This window comes from Mustelus asterias, chromosome 2 (genome assembly GCF_964213995.1).
Source record: "Mustelus asterias chromosome 2, sMusAst1.hap1.1, whole genome shotgun sequence".
Taxonomy (NCBI): Eukaryota; Metazoa; Chordata; class Chondrichthyes; order Carcharhiniformes; family Triakidae; genus Mustelus; species Mustelus asterias.
The window spans coordinates 42,948,459-42,970,364 of NC_135802.1; the positions used below are offsets into that span (position 1 = coordinate 42,948,459).

The 21,906-nt window shown below is 44.9% G+C and overlaps 1 protein-coding gene across 1 annotated transcript in view; it reads left to right on the forward strand.

Moving 5' to 3' along the window:
• Nucleotides 1–8,634, forward strand: part of enkur (enkurin, TRPC channel interacting protein) — a 30,148-nt gene extending 21,514 nt beyond the window's left edge. The window contains exons 4-5 of the mRNA XM_078200273.1: nucleotides 7,514–7,660; nucleotides 8,461–8,634. Of these exons, the coding sequence (XP_078056399.1) occupies nucleotides 7,514–7,660; nucleotides 8,461–8,634 (321 nt within the window). The remainder of the gene's footprint in view (nucleotides 1–7,513; nucleotides 7,661–8,460) is intronic.
• The last annotated feature ends 13,272 nt before the right edge of the window (nucleotides 8,635–21,906 follow it).

Consider the following 21,906-nt stretch of genomic DNA (forward strand, 5'->3'; position numbering starts at 1 on the left):
ATTTAAAGTACACATGGATGAACTTCAATAATTGGACATGCCTGGCTGGCATAAGAGTAAAACGGGGAAGATGGTTCAACCATGGCTAACAAGGGAAATCAGGGATAGTGTTAAAGCCAAAGAGGAGGCATATACATTGGCCAAAAAAAGGCAGCAAACCTGAGGATTGGGAGAAATTTAAAGTCCAGCAGAGGAGGACAAAGGGTTTAATTCAGAAGGGGAAAATAGAATACAAGAGTAAACTTGCAGAAAACATAAAAACTGACTGCAAAAGCTTCTATAGATATATGAAGAGAAAAGGACAGGTGGAGACAAATGTAGGTCCTTTACAGTGAAAATTAAGTGAATTCATAATGGGCAACAAAGAGATGGCAAACCAGCTGAACAAATACTTTGGATCTATCTTCATTAAGGAGCACACAAATAACCTTCCAGAAATACTAGGGGCCAGGGGGTCTAGCATGATGGAGGAACTGAAGGAAATCCTTATTAATCAGGAAAATGTATTGGGGAAATTGCTAGGATTAAAACCCGATAAGCCCCCCAGAGCCTGATGTTCTGCATCCCAGAGTACTCAAGGAAGTGGCCCTAGAAATAATGGACACATTAGTGATCATTTTCTAGCATTCTAAAGACTCTGAAAGAGTTCCAATGGATTGGAGGGTAGCTAATGTAACATCACTTTTTAAAAAGGGAAGAGAGAGAAAATGGGAAATTATAGACCGGTTAGCCTGACATCGGTGGTGGGGAAAATGCTGGCGTTAATTATTAAGGATGTAATAACTTAGCATTTGGAAAGCAGTGACAGGATTGGTCCAAGTCAGCACTGATTCACTAAAGGGAAATCGTGCTTGACAAATCTTGTGGAATTTTTTGAGAATGTAACCAGTAGAGTGGACAAGGCTGAACCAGTGGATATTGTGTATCTGGACTTTTAAAAGGCTTTTGACAAGGTTCCACACAAGAGATTAGTGAGCAAAATTAAAGCTCATGGTATTGGAAGTAATGTATTGATGTAGATAGAGAACTGGTTGGTAGACAGGAAGCAGAGAGTGGGAATAAACAGATCCTTTTCAGAGTGGCAGGCAGTGACTTGTGGGGTACCATAGGGTTCAGTACTGGGACCCAAGCTATTCACAATGTACATTAATGATTTGGACGAAGGAATTGGATGTAATATCTCCAAATTTGCAGACACCACTAAGCTGGGTGGCAGTGTGTGCTGTGAGGAGGATGCTAAGAGGCTGCAGGGTGACTTGGACAGGCTGGCTGAGTGGGCAAATACTTGGTAAATGCAATATAATGTGGACAAATGCCACTTTGGTGGCAAAAACAGGAAGGAAGATTATTATCTGAATGGTGGCAGTTTAGGAAAAGGAGAAGTGCAACTTGACCTCGGTGTCATGGTGGAACAGTCGCTGAAGGTTGGTATGCAGGTACAGCAGGCAGTGAGGAAAACTAGTGGCATGCTGGCCTTCATAGCAAAAGGATTTGAGTATAGAATAGAATAGAAAAGAAACCCTACAGTGCAGAAGGAGGCCATTCGGCCCATCGAGTCTGCACCGACCACAATCCCACCCAGGCCCTATCCCCACATATTTACCCGCTAATCCCTCTAACCTACACATCCCAGGACTCTAAGGGGCAATTTTTAACCTGGCCAATCAACCTAACCCGCACATCTTTGGACTGTGGGAGGAAACCGGAGCACCCGGAGGAAACCCACGCAGACACGAGGAGAATGTGCAAACTCCACACAGACAGTGACCCGAGCCGGGAATCGAACCCGGGACCCTGGAGCTGTGAAGCAGCAGTGCTAACCACTGTGCTACCGTGCTACCGTGCCGAGTATAGGAGTAAGGATGTCTTGCTGCAGTTATACAGGGCCTTGGTGAGGCCACACCTTGAGTACTGTGTGCAGTTTGTGTCTCCTAGTCTGAGGAAGGACATTCTTGCTATTGAGGGAGTCCAGCAAGGGTTCACCAGGCTGATCCCTGGAATGGCAGGACTGACGTATGAAAAGCGACTGGCCTTATATGCACTGGAATTTAAAAGAATGAGAGGGGATCTTACAGAAACATATAAAATCCTGATGGGACTGGACAGGCTAGATGCTGGAAGACTGTTCCCAATGTTGGGGAAGTCCAGAACTCGGGGTCACAGTGTAAGAATAAGGGGTAAGCAATTCAGGACTGAGATGAGGAAGAACTTCTTCACTCCGAGAGTTGTGAACTTGTGGAATTTTCTACCGCAAAAAGCTGTTGGGACCAATTCGTTAGATAAGGGATCGAGTGGGATACTGAAAGTGCATGATCATATTGAATGATGGTGCAGGTTTGAAGGGCCGAATGGCCTACTCATAGAAATAGGTTTCTAAACCTATTTATTTCTGAATTAAATAGGTTTAGAAACCTATTTTCTATGTTTCTAAATCATGAGATTTATGACAGGCAAAGACTAAAGCAAGGAGTTCCTTTTCAATTTGGGCATAACATGTCTTGGTGTCAGTGAGAGGTCCTTGAAGCAAAGGCTTTTGGTCTGCCATTCTGTATGCAATGGTGTTACCATCGCTGAATCCCCCACTGGCAACATCCTTGGGGTTACCATTGACCAAAAATTTACCTGGATCTGCCACATAAACACAGTGGCTACAACAGCAGGTCAAAGGCTAAGAATACTGCAGTGAATAACTACCTCCTGACTCCCCAAAGCCTGTCCACCATCTACAAGGCACAAGTCAGGAGTGTAATGGAATACTCCCCACTTGTCTGGATGGGTGCAACTCCAATAACACTCAAGGAGCTTAATACCATCCAGGATAAAGCAGCTCATTTGATTGGCACCACATCCACAAACATCCATTCCCTCCATCCCCAATGCTCAGTAGCAGCAGTGTGTACTATCTACAAGATGCACTGAAATAATTTACCAAAGATCTTTAAACAGCACTTTCCAAACCCTCGACCACCTCCATCTAGAAGGACAAGGGCAACAGATACATGAAAGTTCCCCTCCAAGCGACTCACCATCCTGACTTGGGAATATATCGCCGTTCCTTCACAGTCACTGGGTCAAAATCCTAGAATTCCCTCCCTAATGGCATTGTGGGATTTCAAGAAGGCAGCTCACCACCACTTTCTCAAGGGCAACTAGGGATGGGCAATAAATGCTGGCCAGCCAGCAATGCCCATGTCCCATGAATGAATAAAAAAAAGACTGCACCAAGTTCGCGTTGAGAGGAGTCTGCTGCTATAAGTACGAATGCTCAAACATTAAAGTATTATAGCACCAGTGGAGGTGAATGCCTGTTTGAGACCATTGAAGACAGCATTCCTGGGCAGAACTTTCACACTCCTGACCTGTGACCATGTCATCATGGCAGCATCTGACCACTCGGTCTACAGAATGGAAGAAGAGTATGCGTTGCTGTTCAGGGTCAATTATATAACCTGGCCCAGCTGGCACTTTGACCTCTGAATCAGAAGATCATAGATTCAAACCTAATTCCAGAGAGTTGAACCCTTAATCCATGTGGACATCTCGATGCAGTGCTAAAGAACTGCCACATTGAAGATGCCATCCTTTGAATGAGACATCAAATCAAGTCTGCTCACTTCAGTAAATGCAAACCTTTACTCCGGATGGATCTACACCATAGCCACCCTGGCCACATTGGAGGATGACATTCTTGGAGATCAGCTGAGTGGCAAACACAATGTCAGCAGTGGAGCTGATGTGGCAAATATTTGGTGACAGCATTCTGATGGCAGTGTTAGACCTCTTCACGCACCCAGGTTATGTAAAGCATCGCTGGATGAGGCCATCACAGGCTTTTCTTGCAGTCAAGTGCATGGCTGCAGGCACCATATCTGGCTGCTCAGAGGAGGAGGATGCCAATTCTGCACCTTCCTCTTCCTGTAGCTCGACGACTCTGTGGCACAATGTTGAAAAAGGCACAACAGACCACAGCCATTCGAGAGGCCTTTGGGGCACGTTGCAGGGCACCTTCAGATCTGTTGCTCGGTTATTGCCTTTGTGGCCGTGTAGCTGCTGCTCTGATTCACTCGTAAGCTTCCTCACAGGAGTTATTGGTCAAGTCTCCTCTTCCAGGAGCCAGCCAATGACACTGTGTGGAAGGCCGTAAACCTGTGGGAGAGATTGCTCGAGTGAATGAATCATGATAGCCGCCTGGATAACTAGAGCAGACATGCATGATAACCTTTTGGTGGTCAGAAACTATCTGAACAGTGAGGGAATGGAATCCCATGTAATTGTTGAAGACTCATTGCTGAGTGGAGATGTCTTGAATGCCACGTGACTGCAATCAATAACTCATTGTACCTGAGAGGATCCAACCTCCGCAATGGCAGCGGCACAATGGCACAGTCATTAGCACTGCTGCCTCACGGTGCCATGGAACTGGGTTCAGTTCCAGCCTCAGGTGATTGTGTGGAGTTTGCACATTCTCCCTGTGTCTGCGTGGGTTTCCTCCGGGTGCGTCAGTTTCCTCCCACACTCCGAAGATGTGCAGGTTAGGTGGATTGGCCATGCTAAATTAACCCTTAGTGTCAGGGGGATTAGCAGGGTAAATGCATAGAGTTATGGGGGTAGGGCCGAGGTGGAATTGTTGTCGGTGCTGGCTGGATGGGCTGAATGGCCTCATTCTGCACTGTAGGGATTCTGTGAGGTTATTCTAATGAAACCAATTGCCGTATGTGTCTGATTGACCTCATACATGTCAAAATGCACATGTGGCAGCATTGGACAATGAGGCATGTGTGGAGTGAGAGATGCATTTATAGGCAGCAGAATGTGAGATTCCGGAGATGTCGCTAGCTGAAAACAAAGAAATTCTGAGAAGTGATGACTACTGGAAATGCTTGTCCACCTGTCCTCTTGGAAGCAGGTCTGCTTCCATGAGACTGCAGGTGCCAGAAATAACCTGCTACGAAAACGTCAGTATCGTGGGGCACTGTTGCTCTATAATATTGACAAGTACACTCTGTCTTTATGCTCTGTGCTGGGGAGTCTCACCGCCTTCGAATTGAACCCTTAACTCCAACTATCCTCCATCCCCCTTTGTCCTGTGGAGTGGTAAGTGACTGGGGAAAAGACAGCCATTGTTGGAGTTACTGACGCTCCTGCTGTTACTGGTGTTCTTGCGTTTGTTGTGGCTCCTTGCTGCTGGTATGGCTGCTTCCGGTTGCTCCTCATCAGGGGTCCAGGCTGCTGCTGCATATGCTGCTTCTATGAGTGAAGGCTCAAAGCAGGAGAATTGAGATGAAGGCGAGTAAACTCCAAGGCAATTGAAAGTACTTTCCAAAAGTTCCAAATGACCCTCAAAGTAGTGAAATCAGATTCTCGGAACTAATCTTGCAAGCGCAACAAGCCTTTCACTGAAAGACAAACATAAAGTACTGGAAATACTTAGCAGGTCTGGCAGCATCTGTGGACAGAGAATTGAGTTGAATATGATTGCTTTTCAGAACTGCCTCTGAATAAAACCTTTCAGTGAGGCTAGCCACAACACTGTGTGGAAAGGCGTCCCAGCGAATCGGTTTCATTGTTCAATGAATCCCTGCTATGTTCTCATTTAATGGATCCCTAGCAAGTTGGACAAAGCTCAGGAAGCCCTTGCATTGCTTGATGATCTAATTGCTTCTTGGAATATCTTAATACCCGACAGCTCACAGGGGTATCCTGCTTGCATACAAAGCTGTCTGGGTTACACTCAAGTGAACAAGATGATGTCAGGTTCCCGACTCCATACCACTTTTGTAGATCTTCAGCTAGCCCTCTGCACCCCACCCCGCTCTGCCAGCACCCAGACTAGCCTCACTTTGGCAGTTAAAATTCTGCTCCATGACTCCATCATTTCTTCAGCAAACCTGGGCTTCAGCCATACTGACCCCACTGATACTGCTATTTCTACCATTGCATTTGTTACTTAAGCTCTAACTACAAGGTGCATTTAACATTGCAAAAGATGCTGAATGTCTGTAAGATTAATATATCTTCAAAGGTTTGTAGAACATGAGACAAAAGCTACAGCGCATGCGTAATCAGTTCAATCTCCTATTTACCATTCCTTGGTGAGATCACATTTGGAGTACTGTGTATAGTTTTGGTCTCCTTATTTGAAAGAAGGATAGAATTACGTTCAATGCAGTTCAGAGAAGGTTCACTGGACTCATTCCTGGGAGGAAGACTTTATCTTATGAAAAAAGGTTGAGCAAGTTGGGGTTGTTGAAGTTTAGAGGAATGAGAGGTGATCTTATTGAAACATACAAGATCCTGAGGAAACTTGATAGTGCGGCTGCCGGGAGGATGTTTCCTCGTGGGAGAGACTAGAACCAGGAGCACAGTTCATTGTGGAGATAAGGAATTATTTTTTTTCCCCCTCAGAGGATTGTGAGTTTGTGGAATTCTCTTCCCCCAGAGGCTGGGTCATTGAATTTATTCAAGGCTGAGTTAGATAGATTTTTGATAGATAAGGAAGTCAGTTTTGGCGCGGGGGGGCTGGTGCAGACAGGAAGGTGAAGTTGAGATCACAACCAGATCACCCACGAACTTAACAAATGGTGGAGCAGGCTCAAAAGGGCCAGACGGCCTACTCCTGCTCCTATGTTGCTCAGTTTAAAGCCTCTTCATGCTTCCTCTTATAACACACAAACTGAACCTGAATAAAGCTTTCAAATTTGTCCTGCAGTTTATTTTCAAATGATTGTGAAAGATAAGTGGACTGAACCAGTAGAAATTGAAGAGAAATATGACTGCTGATGCGTTGTGGAATATTAAGTACCCTGTGCCTGCTCAATATTCAAACTCTACTTTCAGCACCAAGCAAAAGAACAATCAATTCAAAGTCCAACATTTGACAGAGGCTGAGGCCTTCAAGTAAAAACTTCAACAAGGGTACAAAAGTGACAAAATATCAATGAACAAATTGAACTATTTTTGTGAGATATGTAGTTATTTGAAATTCTTTCTGGTTTAAAGGTCCAGTTGCATATTTTGGTCATTAAAATTTATAGTTACTGATGAAAAGAAATATCAGAAGAAATTTTTTCAGGTAGCAATTGAATGATTTACAATGCCATCTAGTGCAACAACAAGTAATTATTAAAGAAGAGTGTTATTTAGGAATGGTAGTACTATTAGAAAGTCTTCTAGTCATCTGACAGTAACAAAAAGTGTGACAGGTAGATGATAGATGATGACCTTTTAACATTAAAATTCTAATTAGAGAAGTTTAACTAACATTTTACAATGTTAAGTCATGACACGAAGTATTTGTATTCAACTGCATGGCACATACAAACCTTGAAGAATGAAATCTGTTTAAGTCAATGGACACATGTTCCAGAATTTTACTTCTGAAACCCTAGAAACCCCTGCATTTAGCACCTATAGTTTTGCATATCTAATTATTATATCTAATATTAATTCCACAATAAAACAAAAAAGGATGCCGAGAAACACATGAGATTAATCTGGGCTATTTCACTTGCAGGAATTTGGTAAAGTTCCAGATTATCTGATTAAACGGACTGAGGAGGAGAAGAAAGCACAGGAGGAATATGATGCCTATGTAAAGGAACGAATACAGCAAGGTTCCATGAAAATGTTGACTGAAGATGAGCGGAACACTGTGTTATCGGTTAGCAAGAATTATCCAATTTCGTAATGAGCAGAATTTTCCCAGAAGAATTCTAAGTGTCATTACAGTGTGAAAATGAGAGTCCACACGGATCTTCTGGGCGCGCTCGGCACTGTAATCTTCCAGCGCTCCGTCATTATCTTTGACGGTTGGGAGCTTTGCGACGGGCAGGGGGTCAGAAACCAGCTTTAGAGCACTTGGGCACTATTGCGTTCAGTTCCTACTGAACTGGGAGACCTTTTTCCACCTCTCTCTCTCTCCCCCCCCCCCACCCTCAAACATTGGCAGCATTGTCAGCCTCCTCTCCCCCTCACCACACCAACACGGGTCACCGATATCAGGGCATCAGGACCCTCCCAGACACACCCTCAGTATGACCACCCCCTCCCCCACATTGCCGTAAACTACATTTCTTAACAATTGGTTTAAAGAGTCATGCCTTATTAACCCTGCCCTTAAAGAAGAGTAAACTCTGGACATTTTGGGTGAGATTTTCCAGCCTCCCAGCCATGTGTTTCCCGCCAGCGGGAGGTGGCGCATTAGTTGCTAACAGTGGGATTCTCTTGTCCCACTGCTGTCAATGGGAATTCCCATGGATGTCACCCCACGCTGGCAGGAAACTCACGGGTGAGGATGCACTGCCGGTGGGACCAGAGAATCCCGTTGGCGTGAACGGCCAGAGAATTCCAGCCTTTAGTTTGATTATCTGGTGATATTAAGGTAGCTGAACAAAAATAATTTTAATTTCAAGCTAAGCTACAGTGTGCTGATCTGTTTTTCTATTTCTGGCAACCTTTCAGGGACTAAAGCAGAACTGGGCGGAACTGAATCATGCCTATCAAAGTCTTTCCATATTGATAGATACTATTTCCAAGCAACTTCACAAGGAACGACTTGAGGCCAAAATGAAAAAACTAGAACAAGATATTGACAAGATTGAGAAACATAAATTTATCTACATTCCACGAAATTAATTTTTTTAACTTCTCTTTTTCGGTAATAAATTTATTATGTATCTGTCTGAAACAAGTAAAGTGCTATATTGTTATGCAAATCTTGTTACATTTTTGATCTGCGAAATAGTTGCCCATATAAAATATCTACAAATTCCATACTTGAAGGATACATGTCTGGAAGCACCAAAATGAAGAAATCCTTATATGACAATTGAATAACAAAGTTACAATTTAAATTCATTATCATCACAAGATTTCCCTTTTATTTCATTTGACAAGGAATTGTTGTAAATGGCAATTGATATAATGTATTGTACAAAATGTTAAATATTCTTTGTGTATCAATAACATTGGTTTATTCTGAGAAACTGTCACTGGTTTTGGTAGCAAATTTTGGCACAACATACTCAACTAGTATAAGACTTAAGCTACAAAAGTCACCACCTCATTGATGGAACAATAGGGGTTGAACATTAAGGGCAGGATTTTCCAACTGTGTTCACCCCAAAACCGGAAAATCCCACCTGAGGTCAACGGACCTTTCCATGGTCCGCCCCTCGCCCACTACAATTCCTGTGTCGGGCAGAAAGGGAAAATGCGCTCCTAAGAGTGCAATATGTAACAGAGAAAGTGAACTTGATGTTGGCTGTTCAAAGGAACTTATTGGGGGGGAAAAAGTCACAAAAGTAAAATTGGAGCTCAGGATGTGATGAGCATGTAAAAACCATTGAAGGCAGACAGACAAATGCTAAAATGATATAGAAATGAATTCAGTGCAATTGTATACACGTGTCATGATAACATACAGAGCAATCTGCAAGAACTAATTTCCCTCAAGCAGATAACCTTGTTTTAATCCACACTGTTATGTTTAAAGGTAAAATCTTCAGCATAGTAAGAAGGTTTGGAATGAAATAACTGGAGAAGATGAAAAAGAGAATTGTGAATTAATTCACAAAGCAAATGCAGATAGTTCTTCCAGGAGGCAGCATTTCTGAGACACATCAAGGACCGGTGAATTAGAGGCAACAGCATCAGTGGCAATTATATCCAGAGCTTCTAAAGGATGCTGAAGAACTTAACATGTGCGGGGCATCACTGAGTAGTACTGTTTGTGTTCAAAGGTTGTGGATTCAAATCCAGCTTGCTCACCTTGAAATATCAATATAAGAGATTGAAATTGGAGTGGACTGAGTCTGGCATTTGATAAGGTTTTGTGGAAAATAAAAGCTGATGGTGGAAGGGGGTAACATATTGGCATGGAAATATTAAATATAAAAATATTAAATATAAAACATTAGCTAGCTAACAGGAAATAGAGAGTAGGCAATAATAGTCATTTCTGATCGGCAAGATGTAACGAGTGGTGTGCCACAGGAATCAGTGCTGAGACCCCAAATTTTAAAATTGACTTGGACGAAGGGACTGAAGGTATGGTTGTTAAATATGCTGATGAAACAAAGATAGGAATGTAAGGTGTGAAGATGACATGAAGTTACAAAGGAATACAGATAGGTTAAGTGGGCAAAGATCGGACAAATGGAGTATACTGTGGGCAAATGTAATATTGTCCATTTTGGCAGGAAGAATGAAAGAGAAGCATATTAACTAAATGCTGAGAGATTGCAGAGCTCTTAGTTGGAGATGGATTTTTGTGTCTTAGTGCATGAATCACAAAAGACTGGCAGGCAGGTACAGCAAGTAATTAGGAAAGTTACTATGATGCTATGGTCTATTGCGAGGGAATGGAATACAAATGTAGGGGGATTATGCTTCAGTTATACAAGCAATTGGGGAGACCACATATGGAGTACTGTGTTGTTTCCTTATTTAAGGAAAGGGGTAAATGTTTGGAAAAAGTTCAGAGAAGATTTACTAGACATACCTGCAATGGGGAGGCGATGGCGTAGTGGTATTATCGCTAGACTATTAATCCAGAAACTCAGCTAATGTCCTGGGGACTTGAGTTCAAATCCTGCCATGGCAAATGGTGGAATTTGAATTCAATAAAAAAATCTGGAATTAAGAATCTATTGATGACCATGATACCATTGTCAATTGTCGAAAAACCCCATCTGGTTCACTGATGTCCTTTAGGGAAGTCCTTACCTGGTCTAGCCTACATGTGACTCCAGAGCCACTGCTCTCGGGCAATTAGGGATGGGTAATAAATGCTGGCCAGCTGGCGATGCCCATGTCCCAAGAATGAATAAAAATGGGCAGGTTGTATTAAGAGGAAAGATTGAACAGGCTAGGTCTGTCTACACTGGAAGTTAGAAGATTAGAAGTTGACTTGATTGAAATATAGAAGCTCCTAAGGGATCTTGACAGGTTGGGTGTGAAAAGGATATTTTCTCTTGTAGGAGTATCTAGAACTTGAGGCCACTGTTTAAAAACAAGGGGTCACTCATTTAAGACAGATATAAGATTTTTTTTCTCTTAAATTAAAGGAACTCTCTTTGGAACTCATGGCCCTAATTTGTATGTTCATATGTTTGTATCTCTGTCTTAAAAGACCTCTTATTTTTAAACTTTGACCTCTAGTTTCACTCACCTCTACAAGACGTGGAGATGCCAGCGTTGGACTGGGGTGGGCACAGTAAGAAGTCTCACAACACCAGGTTCAAGTCCAACAGGTTTATTTGGTATCACGGGCTTTCGGAGCGCTGCTCCTTCATCGGGACTCACCTGATGAAGGAGCAGAGCTCCAAAAGCTCATGATACCAAATAACCTGCCGGACTTTAACCTGGTGTTGTGAGACTTCTTACTGTACCTCCACAAGAGGAAACATCCTCCAGGTAGTTACTCTATCAAGTCTCCTAAAAATCTTATATGTTTCAATATGACCAATTCTCATTCATCCAATGAGTATAGCCTAACCTGTTCAACCTTTCTTCATAAGACAAGCCCTACACCCAGGCATGAGTCCCATGAACCTTCTCTAAACTGTTTATAAGGTGATTTGATTATGGCCAGAATTTTTAGATTAGCAGGGTTTCCGTCCTGCTATCTGAAGAGTAAGCAGGGAACAGACACAGCTCCCCCCTCCCCAACACACTGCCCTGCAGCAATTTCATTCTCCAACGAGCGTCAATTGGCTGTATCCACCTTTTCTGCCCTTTGCTAGGAAAGAAGTCCTACCTGAGAGAACTGCCACCCAATCTGATTGACCAGTAGCTCTCTGGTCCCTGTAGAGCCAGAAGCTGGACAAGATTGGGACTACTTGCAGTCACCAGTGCCTCATTCCCAGGATTTCAGGAAGAGAGAAGTTTTGTTGGTGAGAAGCCTAGATGGTGGATAGTGGGGGATTGGAATGTTGGGGAGATGCCAGGAGGGAAGGGAGGTCCAGTGGCTACCAGACCTTGGGGCGGGGTGGGGGGGGGGGCGGGGTGGGTGTTACCCAAAGTTAAAAGGGGTCTCCTGATGTAAGTTCCTGACTTCATGCCCAAGGCCTGAACCCAATTATTTTGGGCTTCCTCCATACCTGGAACTCCTCCTGCCAGCCTAAGGGTTGAAGCCGAAGAATTGGCTAATGGACAGGAAATAGCGAGAGGGGATAAGGAGTTATTTTTCAGGTTGGTGACCTGTAACCAGTGGGGTTCCACAGGGACCACAACGTTTTACAATATATATTAATGACTCAGAGAAAGGAAGTGAATGTATTATGGCCAGATTTCCAGATGACAAAAATAGGTGGACAGGCAAGTTGTGAGAGGGATATAAACCATTTACAAACATGTGTTGATAGGATAAGTTAGTGGGCAAAAAGTTGGCAAATGCAGTTTAATGTGGGAAAATATGAAGTTCATTTTGGAAGGATGAACAAAAGAACAGTATTATTTAAATGAAGTAAAACTGCAGACAGCTGCAACACAAAAGGACTTGTGGGTACTTGTGCATGAAACACAGAAAGCTAGCACACAGGTGTGGCAGGTAATCAGGAAGGCTAATGGAATGTTGGCCCTTATTTCAAGGGGGTTGGAGTACAAGAGTAGGGAAGTCTTGCTGCAACTGTACGAGGTACCGGTGAGACCACATCTGGAGCACTGAGCAGTTTTGGTCTCCTTATTTAAGGAAAGATATTATTTAATTGGAGGCAGCTCAGTAAAGGTTCACTAGGCTGATCCCCGGTGTGAAGGGATTGTCTTATGAGGAAAGGTTAAACAGGTTGGGACTCTACTCATTGGAATTTAGAAGAATGAGAGGTGATCTATAGGATTCTTAAGGAGCTTGATGGGATAAATGCTGAGAGGATGTTTCCCCTCATGGGAGAGTCTAGAAACAGATGGCATGGATTCTAAATAAAGGGGCATCAGTTTAAGACTGAGATGAGGAGGAATTTCTTCTCTCAGTGGATTGTGAGTCTTTGGAACACCTTGCCACAGAGGGCTGTGGGGACAAAGTCTTTGTGTATGTTTAAGGCTGATATAGATAGATTTTTGATCAGCAAGTGAATCAAGGGTTATGGGAAATGGTCAGGAAAATGGGTGTGAGGAATGTTGGATCAGCCATGATCCCATTGAATGATGGAGCAGAATTGAGGAACTGAACGGCCTACTTCTGTTCCTATTTCTTATGGTCTTATGGTCGTAAAAGACGCTTAAGTGGTCAATAATAAGGACATTGAAGGAAATGTGAATGGAAATTGCAGGGGCACTAGTCACAATCTTCCAGTCTTCTCTGGACTCAGGAGAGGTCATGATGTGGAGATGCCGGCGTTGGACTGGGGTAAGCACAGTAAGAAGTCTCACAACACCAGGTTAAAGTCCAACAGGTTTATTTGGTAGCAAATACCATAGCTTATGGTATTTGCTACCAAATAAACCTGTTGGACTTTAACCTGGTGTTGTGAGACTTCTTACTCAAGAGAGGTGCCAGAGGACTGGAAAATTTCAAATGTTACAGCCTTGTTCAACAAAGATTGTAAGTATAGTCCCAGCAATTACAGACGAGTCAATTGGGGGCAATCTTCCAGGAACAAGTATTTAGAATTGAGTTAGTAGTCACGTGGAAAAAGGTGTGTTGCTTAGGAAGAACCAGCATAGATTTCTAAAAGGGAAATCACGTTTAATTATCTTCCTCGAGTGTTTTGAAGAGGTAACAAAAAGGGTTGATGAGGGTAATGCTGTTGATGTGGTGTACATAGACTTCCAGAAGGCATTTGATATAATGCCACACAACAGACTTGTGAGAAAATCTATAGATTGTGGAATAAAAGGGACAGTAGCAACATGGATACAAAATTGGCTGAACAATAGGAAGCAGAGAGTAAAGGTCAATGGATATTTTTCAGGTTGGAGGAAGGTTTGCAGCGGTGCTCCCCAGGAGTCGATTTAGGGACCCTTGTTTTTCCTGATATGTGTTAGTAATCTAGATCTTGGCTGCGCAGTGTACAATTTCAAAGTTTGTGGATGACACAAAACTTGGATGTATCGTAAACTATGAAGGGAACAATGTCGAACTGCAAAAGGACATAGCCAAGTTGGTAGAATGGGTAGGTAATCAGATCAATACAAGTAAGTGTGATGTGTTGCATTTTGGAAAGTCAGATCAAGGTAGGAGATTCACGGTGAATGGTAGGACATTAGGGAGTATCGTGGAACAAAGGGACCTGGGGTTCAGGTGCACGGTTTCTGAAGATGGAGTTACAGGTAGATAGGGCAGTGAAAAAAGGCTTTTGACATTCTGGCTTTCATCAGGGCATTGAATATAAAAGTTGAGAAGTTATGTTGCAGTTGTACAGGACATTGGTGAGGCAGCACCTGGAGTATTGTGTTCAGTTTTCGTCGCCTTGCTATAGGAAAGATGTCATTAAACTGGAGAGAGTGCTGAAGAGATTTACAAGGATGTTGCCAAGATTCAAGGGACTGAGTTTTGGGAGAGATTGGACAGGCTAGGACTTCCTGCTTTGGAGCAAAGGGGTGATCTTATAGAGGTGGAAAAGATCATGAGAGGCATGGATAGGGTGAATGCACTCTGTCTTTTCCCAGGGTTGGGGAATTGAGAGCTAGAGGGCATAGGTTTAAGTTAAGAGGGGAACTAATTAATGGGAACCTGAGGAGTAACCTTTTTTACACAGAGGGTGGTATGTATGTGGTATGAGGCGGCCAGAGGAAGTGGTTGAGGCAGGGACATTGACAACTTTTAAAAGGTATTTGGACAGATACATGGATAGGAAAGGTTTAGAGGGATATGGGCCAAATGCAGACAAAAGGGATTAGCTTAGATGGGCTTTTTGGATGGCATGGACCAGTTTGGGCTGAAGAGCCTGTCTCCGTGCATTACATTCTATGATTCTATGATCATGAGGGGACAGAGTAGATAGGGAGAAACAGTTCCCAGTCTAACTCACAACAACTCCCATTGACCTATCATCTCTGCTCCACTAATGTTCATTAGCACCGGGTCAAGCAGTGCCATGATTTAAACCTCTCTTCCATGTTTTTAAATCCATGGACTCACCCCACCCCTATCTATAGAATTTCCTCCAGTTCCACAACTCTCCCTAAACCTCTCCACCTCTCTTACCTCCTATAAGATGCTCCTTAAAAACTATCTCTTTGACCAAGCTTTTGATCATCTGACCTAACATCTCTTTTTGTGACTGGGTGTCATATTTTGTTTGATAATGCTCTTGTGAAGTATCTTGGGATGTTAACATAAGAACATAAGAAATAGGAGCAGGAGTAGGCCATCCAGCCCCTCGAGCCTGCCCCGCCATTCAATAAGATCATGGCTGATCTGAAGTGGATCAGTTCCACTTACCCGCCTGACCCCTATAACCCCTAATTCCCTTACCGATCAGGAATCCATCTATCCGTGATTTAAACATATTCAACGAGGTAGCCTCCACCACTTCAGTGGGCAGAGAATTCCAGAGATTCACCACCCTCTGAGAGAAGGAGTTCCTCCTCAACTCTGTCCTAAACTGACCCCTGTTTATTTTGAGGCTGTGCCCTCTAGTTCTAGCTTCCTTTCTAAGTGGAAAGAATCTCTCCACTTCTACCCTATCCAGCCCCTTCATTATCTTATAGGTCTCTATAAGATCCCCCCTCAGCCTTCTAAATTCCAACGAGTACAAACCCAATCTGCTCAGTCTCTCCTCATAATCAACACCCCTCATCTCTGGTATCAACCTGGTGAACCTTCTCTGCACTCCCTCCAAGGCCAATATATCCTTCCGCAAATAAGGGGACCAATACTGCACACAGTATTCCAGTTGCGGCCTCACCAATGCCCTGTACAGATGCAGCAAGACATCTCTGCTTTTATATTCTATCCCCCTTGCAATATAGGCCAACATCCCATTTGCCTTCTTGATCACCTGTTGCACCTGCAGATTGGGTTTTTGTGTCTCATGCACAAGGACCCCCAGGTCCCTTTGCACAGTAGCATGTTGTAATTTTTTTCCATTTAGATAATAATCCAATTTGCTATTATTTCCTCCAAAGTGAATAACCTCGCATTTGTCAATGTTATACTCCATCTGCCAGATCCTCGCCCACTCACTCAGCCTGTCCAAATCTCTCTGCAGACCTTCTACGCCCTCCACACGATTCACTTTTCCACTTATCTTTGTGTCGTCTGCAAACTTTGTTACCCTACACTCAGTCCTCTCCTCCAGATCATCTATATAAATGGTAAATAGTTGAGGCCCCAGTACCGATCCCTGCGGCACGCCACTAGTTACCATCTACCAACCAGAAAAGCACACATTTATTCCGACTCTCTGCTTCCTGTCGGATAGCCAATCCCCAATCCACGCTAACACCCTACCCCCAACTCCGTGTGACCCAATCTTCTTCAGCAACCTTTTGTGAGGCACCTTATCAAATGCCTTTTGGAAATCCAAAAACACCGCATCCACCGGTTCCCCTTTGTCAACCGCACTAGTCACATCTTCATAAAAATCCAACAAGTTCGTCAAGCACGACTTTCCCCTCATGAACCCATGCTGCGTCTGCTTAATCGAACCATTCTTATCCAGATGGCCTGCTATTTCTTCTTTAATGATGGATTCCAGCATTTTCCCAACTACAGACGTTAAGCTAACCGGCCTGCAGTTACCCGCCTTTTGTCTATTTCCTTTTTTAAACAGCGGCGTAACATTAGCCGTTTTCCAATCTGCCGGCACTACCCCAGAATCCAACGAATTTTGATAAATAACCACTAACGCATCTGCTATTACCTCTGACATTTCTTTGAGTACCCTGGGATGCATTCCATCTGGGCCCGGGGACTTGTCCACCTTCAGTCCCGTTAGTCTACCAAGCACTGCCTCCCTGGTAACATTAATTGTATTGAGTACCTCTCCTCCTACCAACACTCGATCGTTAATATTTGGTAAACTATTTGTGTCTTCCACCGTGAAGACCGACACAAAAAACGTATTTAAAGTTTCAGCCATTTCCTCATTTCCCACTATTAAATCCCCCCTCTCGTCCTCCAAGGGTCCAACATTCACTCTTGCCACTCTATTCCTTTTTATATATTTGTAAAAGCTTTTACTATCATTTTTTATATTTAGAGCTAGCCTAGCTTCATAACCTATCTTTTAAAATGGAATGATAATGCAGCACTGTAATTGACTATTATTGCCCAATAATCAGATCCAAAGACTTCTCTTTTGCTAATGGGTATTAAACTAGTCGATATAAATCTCATGTTTTATATATCACTGTGAATGAATTGCCTTACATTTCAGTCATTTGGAAGTGTATGCTGTCAACATCCAGCACAATCTCTCTTGACCCCTCCACTGTCTCTAACGTATCAGACTGCTTATCCATTATCCTGTGTTGGATGAACAAATATTTCCACCAATTAAGTATCAGGAAGAATGAAACCATTGTTTTTTTTGTCCCTACCACAAATTCTGTTCTTTCACCACTGATTCCATGTTTCTCCCTGGCCACTGTCCAAAGCTGAACAGATCTTCAAGTCATATTTAACCCAGTGAGGAGCTTTTAGTTAAAGATCCACAGTGTCACCTTATCTGCCTATTTGCACCGACAGAGCATTGCCTGAATCCGCCCCTGCCTCAGCAATCCTGTTGCTATATTTATATACTGTGCGTGGTGGCACAGTGGTTAGCACCACTGCCTCACAACACCAGAGACCCGGTTTCAATTCCAGCAGCGGATGACTGCCTGTGTGGAGTTTGCACATTCTCCCCATGTCGGCCTGGGTTTCCTCCGGGTGTTCCGGTTTCCTCCCAGAGTCCAAAGATGTGCAGGTTAGGTGGATTGGCCATGCTAAATTACACATTAGAGTCCAAAGATATGTAGGTTAGGTGTGGATTAGCCATGGTTAACTCACAAGGTTACAGGGTGAGTGTGGAGGAGAGGGCCTGGGTAGGATGTTCTTTCAGAGAGTCGGTGCAGACTCGATGGGCTGAATGACCTCTTACTGCACTGTAGGGATTCTATGGCTCTATGAATATTCTAATACACTTCTGGTTCCCTTCCATAAATTTGAAGTCATCCAAAATTTTGCTGCCTAACTTGCATCAAATCCCTGTAGAATCCCTACAGTGCAGAAGGAGGCCATTCAGCCCATCGAGTCTGCATCAACCACAATCCCACCCAGGCCCTAACCCCGTAATCCCACATATTTGCCCCAGCTAGTCCCCCTGACACTAGGGGCCAATCCACCTAACCCGCACATCTTTGGACTGTGGGAGGAAACCGGAGTACCCAGAGGAAACCCATTACCCCTCTGTTTGGGGACATACATTGGCTCCCTGTTAAACAACAGCTTGATTTTAAAATTCTCATTTTTGTTTTCATACTCCATTATGAATCTCACCCCTCCCTCCCTCTGTAGCCTCTTCCAGCCCTATAACCCTCCAAAGAAAATCTGTGCTCCTCTAATTCCGGCCTCTTTAGCATCCCTGATTTTAATCACTGCACCATTGGTCACCGTGTATTCAGCTGCCCACTTCAGGCCCTATTGGAATTCCCTCCCTAAACCTCCTCACTTGTCTTTCCCCCTCCTGAAACCACTTCACTCTTTCCAATTTTGAAATCTCCTGCTGGAAGGTTTAGAAGAGTAAATAAAGAGAAACTGCTTCCAGTGTGAAAGGTCAGTAACCAGAGGGCAATGGTTCAAAGTGATTAGCATAGGAACCAGAGGCAACATGAGGAAAACTATTTTCACACAGCGAGTGGTTAGAACACACTGCCTGATAGTGTGATGGATACACATTCAATAGCAGCTTTCAGAAAGGAATTGGATAAATACCTGAATGGAAAAACATTGCAGAGTCTACAGTGGGATTTAGATGGCTTAAGTGAATGGGCAAAAAATAGACAGATGGAGCATAATGTGGGAAAATATGAACTTCACTTTGGCAGGAAGAATAGAAAAGCAGTATATTATTTGAAAGGAATAGACTGCAGAGGTGGGGGGGAAGGTGGGGGGGGAAGGGTGGGGGGGAAGGGTGGGGGGGAAGGGGGGGGGGAAGGGTGGGGGGGAAGGGGGGGGGGAAGGGTGGGGGAAGGGAGGGGGGGGGAAGGGTGGGGGGAGGGGGGGGGAAGGGTGGGGGGAGGGGGGGGGAAGGGTGGGGGGAGGGGGGGGGAAGGGTGGGGGGAGGGGGGGAAGGGGGGGGAGGGGGGGGGGGGGGAAGGGGGGAAGGGGGGGGGGGGGGAAGGGGGGAAGGGGGGGGAGGGGGGGGAGGAGGGGGGGGGGGGGGGAGAGGGGGGAGGGGGGGGGGGAGGGGGGGGGGAGAGGGGGGAGGGGGGGGGGGAGAGGGGGGAGGGGGGGGGAGAGGGGGGAGGGGGGGGGAGGGGGGATTCTTCCAGCCTGCTGCGCAGCTCAAGCAGCACAATGGGCTGGGAGACATCAGCGAAGACTGTTTAGCGGGCTCGCCGCTAGACGCCATGGCCTCCACGCATCTCCAGGGCCAGGATTTCTGATGTCATCAACTCAACAACAGAAATTGGCGCGGTGCTGATTTAAATATTAAAATTACCATTTGCATCCCATTAACAGGCCTGGGACTGAAGTCTCCATGGCTGCTAGCCTCTCTCCACCGCTGCCAGGAGTGGTTCACTCCAGCGGGGTTTACAACAGTTCCCCCTTAACGGGGAGCTGGCAGCCTGACCCCGCTGGAATGAAGAGAGGCCATGGAGACCCCCTGGACATTGCCAGCCTGACAGTGCCAGCCTGACAGTGCCAGCCTGGCCCCCTGGCACTGCCCAAGGGGCACCTTGGCACTGCCCACCCAGAATCGGGCAGTGCCAAGGGGCCGGGGTCAAATGGGGAGAGGCCTATAGGAAGTGATCGGTAGTGGTGGGGGGTCCTGCTGCCACTCTGCAATTGGGGTCAGTGGCAGAGGAAGGGAAGAGGCTGATCAGGGCTGGCCATCAGGGTGGGGGTGGGGGGCTGCCAGGGGGGGGGACGTGGCCAGGCTGCCAGGGGAGGTTGAAACTGCCGGAGGAGGGGGTCGGCGAGATCGGGGCTGGGGGGGACATCGGGAGACACCTGAGAGACCAGCGATCTGGGGGGTGGGGGGGTGGGGGGGGGTGGGGGGGGGAATCTGTGTGGCAACGAGTGGGGTTTGCTGAGCCGGCCAGCGATTGGGAGGCCGGCTGTGCGGGGCTACTGCGCATATGCCAGTCTCCGCGCTGACAGATCGGCGAGTGTGCAGTTGCCCACTCGGCGTTATGCTGCCAGCCTCTCCAGCGGGAATAGGCCCCGCCCACTGATTTTCAGCGTGAATCTCCCTGAGGCACTTCTGGTGCTCAGAGTGCGGGTGATACATTTTGAAAATCCCGCTGAAAAAAAACAGTGGGAGTTACTCCAGTTTTTATGCGAATGCGGCACTTGGAATTTTTTTGGGAGAATTCCGGCCAGGGTCTATGTGTCCTGGGACATGGATCACAAAATGGCAGTATGTAGGTACAGTAATTGATTAAGAAGGCAGATGGAATGTTGCTATTTATTGCAAAGGGAATTGAGTATAAAAGCAGGATATTGTTGTTGCAGGTGTATGGGGTTTGACCACATCTAGAGTACTGTTCACAGTTTCAGTCTCCTTATTTAAGAAAAGATAGAATTGCATTAGAAACAGCTCAGAGAAGGTTCCCAAGACTAACTCCTGGGTGAAGTGTTTGCCTTATGAGGAAAGGTTGAATGAGAGGTGCTCTTAATGAAACGTAAGATTCTGAGGGGCTTGGCAGGGTAGATGCTGAATGCTATTCCTTGTGGAAGAGCCTAGGACTACAGGACACAGGATTCTTTCTCTCAGAGAGTCGTTAGCCTGCGGAATTTTCTTCCCCAGAAAGGAGGGTGGATCAAGGCTGCGTTAGATAGAATTTGGATCAACAAGTGAGCCAATGGCTGTAGGGAACAGAGAAGAAAGTGGAGTTGAGGCCATAATCAAGTCAAACATGATCTTATTGAATGGCAAACAGGCTTGAGGGGCCAAATGGCCTGTCCCTGCTTCTAGTTCTTGTGTTCCTGTGGTTATGCAGAAGGACTGGGGGAATGGAACAAAATGGATCACTCTATTAAAGAGCTGGCACAGACTTAATAGACCAAATAACCTGCTCGTGTGCTCAATGATTCAAGACACCCCTTAAAACCTACCTCTTTGACCAGATTTTTGGTCATCTGACCTAATAATTAATGGTGTGGCTTTGTTTTATAATGCCTCTATAAATCACCTTGGGATATTCCATTATATTTAATGTGCCAAATAACTACAAGGTGGTCTTAGAAAGGGTGCCACGTGAAGTCACCAGAGTGATTTTGGTGCTAAGCCTGTTCAATTGCAAGGTTCAAAAAGATCCAATATTGTCCGAGGGAAATACAACATGCAATCCTTTCCAAGCTGAGCATTATAGATTGTTACAAATACAAAGCTTATGAGGTTGCTTTGTTTTTGGACTGTCTTTTTAATTCAAGGTAAATTGGTGAAATGAAGGGGTCATGTGACCTGCTCTGAATTTCACCAAACAGGAAGCTGGGGTGTTTGGTTGTTAAAGGTTGAATGGGAGGCTGGGTTGATTAACTGGGAAGAAGGTGCAAGATAAGCAGGCTCATTGTCATTGGTAAGAGCATCTGTGCTGACTGTGGGTAAACTGTTAGTCTCCAGTTTGGAGAGGGAGGTGTTAGCATGTTAACATGATTAGATAGATACAAAGTCTATGTCATTCGCATTGCAATGGAGTTGAGTTTTGTGAAGCGAAAGACCCATAGCAAGCAATTGTAGCATTGGGTTAAAGAGGATCTAAAGAGATTACTGAACCTCACACACCCAACTCAATCTACAAAAACCTGAGAGG